This window comes from Misgurnus anguillicaudatus, chromosome 20, assembly GCF_027580225.2.
Source record: "Misgurnus anguillicaudatus chromosome 20, ASM2758022v2, whole genome shotgun sequence".
In the NCBI taxonomy this organism is placed as follows: domain Eukaryota; kingdom Metazoa; phylum Chordata; class Actinopteri; order Cypriniformes; family Cobitidae; genus Misgurnus; species Misgurnus anguillicaudatus.
Genome location: NC_073356.2, coordinates 38,892,501 through 38,896,691, shown reverse-complemented (window position 1 = coordinate 38,896,691; position 4,191 = coordinate 38,892,501). Strand labels below are relative to the sequence as shown.

The following is a 4,191-nucleotide window of genomic DNA, read 5'->3' as shown; positions in this document are numbered from 1 at the left end:
AGTCAGTCAGCCGCAGTCTACTCACTGGTTATGTACACACTGTGCAGAGTTTTTGTAAATTCGGTTGTCACTTCCTGCATTTTGCGGGAGTTTATTCATTTGTAGAATGCGGTTGTGAGTTCCGTAAATTACTGAACTGTGTGTACAGAAAAGGATTAAGCATTAAAAGGTGAGTGACAACCGAATTAATATGCAGTGTGTACGGAACCACTGTCAGTTTACAAAATAATATACAGTACAGTATGAATGCATTATTTACCTGTTACTGCAATCACATATGAGACAGAGCACTGAAATGTTCGCTCTGTAAGCTTCTTTGATTCAACTGCGCGCGCGGTTTCGCAGCAATGACGTCACAGCCACATGGCATTGCAAACAGCGGTGTTCGACATGAAGCTGGCGGATAGGCGGATGACGTCAAAGTACCGCGAGAGCCTCGGCTTTTGATGTCATCCGCCGATCGGTCTGCGCAGCAGTCTGCATCAGCACACAAAAGAGTCATGCTGCCATCTGCTGTACACACCCTGAATGACAAACAACAATGAACATTAATGAAAATGATGATGATGATGTTTATTTATCATTATAAAATGCGTTTTATCCAATACTGCACGTGGGCAATATTAGAGACTAATTAAAATAGATTAAAAATACAACAATATAGACGATGTCAGTCTGTATCCTGAAGGAAAAGCGAGAGTCAGTGTCTGATTTACATCTGTTTCTTGTAGAATAATGTTGAATGTTTTTTTTTTTTTTTTAGAAACGCTGATTTTAGATTTTATAGGTTACATTAAAATACAATACACTGTTTGGCATTTGTTCTGTTTTATATATAACATCTACAACAAATCCGTCGATGTGCTTTGTAGAAACAGCGCCACACCTCCACCGTTGAGGTACTCGCAGTTTTTGCGCATGCGGGGTATCTGAAGCAACCTGAAGACAGAAGACAACTTATCACAATTTAACAAAAGTGTCGTAAACGTGATGTAAGGTGTTTAGAAATTGTGATGTTAGCAGCACGCGATTGTGGAGATTTCTTTATTTTTCAAGATAGCGAACGACCAAAGTACCAGACGAGATCATTTAGTAAAAGAAACGAGATGTTTGTTCATGATGATCCTGCTGGTGAACAATACGTGGACCAAACATCCTCACATTTCTATTCAATCTTCAATTCATCTCACTTAACTGTCATATTTAAAATAAAAGTAAAATTGTCATGTTTTTTTTTATAAAGAGTGTGATTTTCAGTAGTTTTATTATAGATGTTGTGGTTGGTTTCTTCAGATGGGTGGTGGGCGGCTCTTCAGATCTCCTGCATGTGAGATTCCTCCTCTCTTCCGGATCATTCCTAACACAGATCCTTTCACAGGTCTGTAGTCACCTGTATAGATGTAATGTTGTTTATTATGAAGTGATGTGATCATCTTTATGTGAGGATCTAAGTTACTGAAGAAACTTCAACATCTGACTGAATTGGGTTCGGCTGTAAACATGAATGCAGGAGATATTCCTCAGCATCTGATGGGTAAAATACTTCACTCTTACTATACAGTCAATCAATCTTAGTTTAAAGTTTTCATACAAATGTGACTGTATGCGTGTTTGTTGTGTACTTGGTTTCTGTTTTCAATATTTATTTGTTATAATTAATACAATGTTTTGTATATAATGAATTATGAGACAAAGTGTGTGTGTTGTAGAGAGTGTCCAGGACACAGTCGGTCAGCAGGTCAAGCTGTGTGTTATAATGAAAGTAAACCTAGAGGTCAAAGGTGAGAGGTTTGAGAGCAGAATTCTGGTGAGTATTGAGTATTTGTTCATTTATTATAACTAACTTTCAATCTTTAATGTTGTTTCATTTTTCTTTCTATTTTGTTGTTGTATTCATTTCCAGATGTTGTTCATTTTTTTATCAATATGTAGTCTTGTTTTTTATTGGAAATAACATAACGTGATAAAGATAACAGAATTCGGTAGAGTTTTTCACATTGTTTTTTAAGTATATATTTAGTTTCTTTAAGAATGTTTTAGCTGGAAGGCAATAGAGAATCTTGATTATTTTTCAGAACAGTGATTTGTTATGTCAGTAAATTCCTGTTAGATGTTGTGTGTCTGAAAGATCACAGTTCTTGATCATGATCTTTAGGTTTTTATGTTGTTATATTTCGAGTTTAATATATATATAATTAAACCACTTTTCTCTGTTTCAATGTTTCTTTGATTTGTTTTAAAGTTGTTATATTTTATTCTTTCTGTGTAACATTCTGCTATGTCTGTGTTTACACACGCTTACACCGGTGTGCCTGTTCTGACTTGACACAGATCTCCGATGGGCATAAAAATTGTCAAACACACACACACACACACACACACACACACACATACACACCTTTTGCATTCCAGGAGGCTTCAGGACTTTGCCGATGTTGACTCCTAGCGTTTCACATTTTACACCAAAATCAGAGAATAAAAATAACAATAGAAATAATGTGTGTGTGTGTGTGTGTGTGTGTGTGTGTGTGTGTGTGTGTGTGTGTGTGTGTGTGTCTGATCTGATTTCTCTTATTTCTTCACAGGCTCTTGCACTTAATAGAGTGTTTTTACTGAGTGCACGAATTCCAGCTAAAGTGAGTTTGTGTGTGTGTGTGTGTGTGTATGTGTGTGTTTGTGTGTAGTTGTACGTTTGTGTGTTTTACTTGCTGTAACATGCAGAGTTTTTCTGCATGTGTCTTTGAAAGTGCTGATGTGTGTGAGCTCCCCCTGATAAAACACAAATGAAATGTTTTTAATATCTTAATGATTTTCTTTTAGACAGTAATGAGATTAAATTGTGATCAGATGGAGATTTGTACTGTTTTTAAATGAAGACCTCCACATACACATAAAGTCTTGTAAATGAATAATGTAGTGTTGTGTATCATCTGTTTCTTTCTGTATGTTTCAGATTGAACAATCTTGCAGTGTTTTTGACATTCAGAGAATCTGTAGTGTGAAACAGAATCAGGTAAATGTGAGATTTAACTGATGTAAACATACAGTATTGTGTTTAATAACACAACATAAATGAATGCAGGTAGTTAGTCTTCTGTATATTAAAGTACTTAAACAGATAAACACACTGACAGCTTTAAACAGGGTCAGATTTACTAACAGTTTCTGAAAGCACAAACCATATTTTGGTGTTAAGAAACTTCTGTCTAAACACACGCAGTGGACATACAGTAGTTGTGTTTGTGTCTGATCTTACTGTATATTCATTTTTAGTTTGCATTTCAGATGGCAAATTTATATAAATAGAAAATTCAGATCAATCATGCAAACTGATTTGCTACGGTTCACTTTATTGATATTTCTGCCATTATTTAACACCCAAAGCATATCTTAAATTGTGTGCATGTTATGAAAATGAGATGTTTGCACCTGTGTTCGTTATTGTGCATATTGTCAGTAAATCCCCTACAAAATGTCAATTCCCATCAGTGATTTTATTGGAATTGCTCATTTGCAGTAAATCTGAAACTTAATGTTCACTAAAAAACAAATCAAAAATCTTAACTTCTGTGCAGTTAAAAGAAAACTCAATCCAACTTTAACTCAAATCAACACATTTGCTTGTTTTTCTTTGTGTGTGTGTGTAGTTATTGTTGGATTATGATAAAGGACAGATGTCTCTACAATTTACACGTGACCAGCAGACCGATGATATTATTGCACAAATTGGAAGAAACATACAGGAGATTTGTCCAGGACTCGATCCGATGTAAGATTCACAAAAGCACACTCTTCATATTACACACATGTGTAGCTGTGTTTATTTTATATATCTATATATGTGTGTGTGTGTGTGTGTGTGTGTGTGTGTGTGTGTGTGTGTGTGTGTTTCAGGAGAGTGCTGAAGAAACTTGTGTTAGAGCCAACAGAGAGAAGCATCAGTTTACAGTCCATATGGAAAAATCACAGTCCAACAGATCCAGGACCCTGCGGTAAACACACACACACACATCTTAATTTCATGTTAAAAATAAAAATACAATTATATATATATATATATATATATATATATATATATATATATATATATATATGGCAGAAGTTTTATGGTGTTAAAGCGAGCTCATCACTGATGCCGTGCGTGCTGTATTTTAGATTACATGTAATATAAGAAGTCCTGCTTCACGAGCA

At 35.2% G+C, this 4,191-nt stretch overlaps 1 protein-coding gene across 1 annotated transcript in view; it reads left to right on the top strand.

Annotated features, from left to right (window-relative positions):
• Nucleotides 1–914: 914 nt before the first annotated feature.
• LOC129455750 (F-actin-uncapping protein LRRC16A) overlaps nucleotides 915–4,191 on the top strand; it is a 17,534-nt gene continuing 14,257 nt past the window's right edge. Inside the window, exons 1-6 of the mRNA XM_073858692.1 lie at nucleotides 915–1,534; nucleotides 1,710–1,807; nucleotides 2,586–2,636; nucleotides 2,954–3,013; nucleotides 3,648–3,769; nucleotides 3,895–3,992. Coding sequence (XP_073714793.1) covers nucleotides 1,501–1,534; nucleotides 1,710–1,807; nucleotides 2,586–2,636; nucleotides 2,954–3,013; nucleotides 3,648–3,769; nucleotides 3,895–3,992 — 463 coding nt within the window. The 5' untranslated portion in view covers nucleotides 915–1,500. The remainder of the gene's footprint in view (nucleotides 1,535–1,709; nucleotides 1,808–2,585; nucleotides 2,637–2,953; nucleotides 3,014–3,647; nucleotides 3,770–3,894; nucleotides 3,993–4,191) is intronic.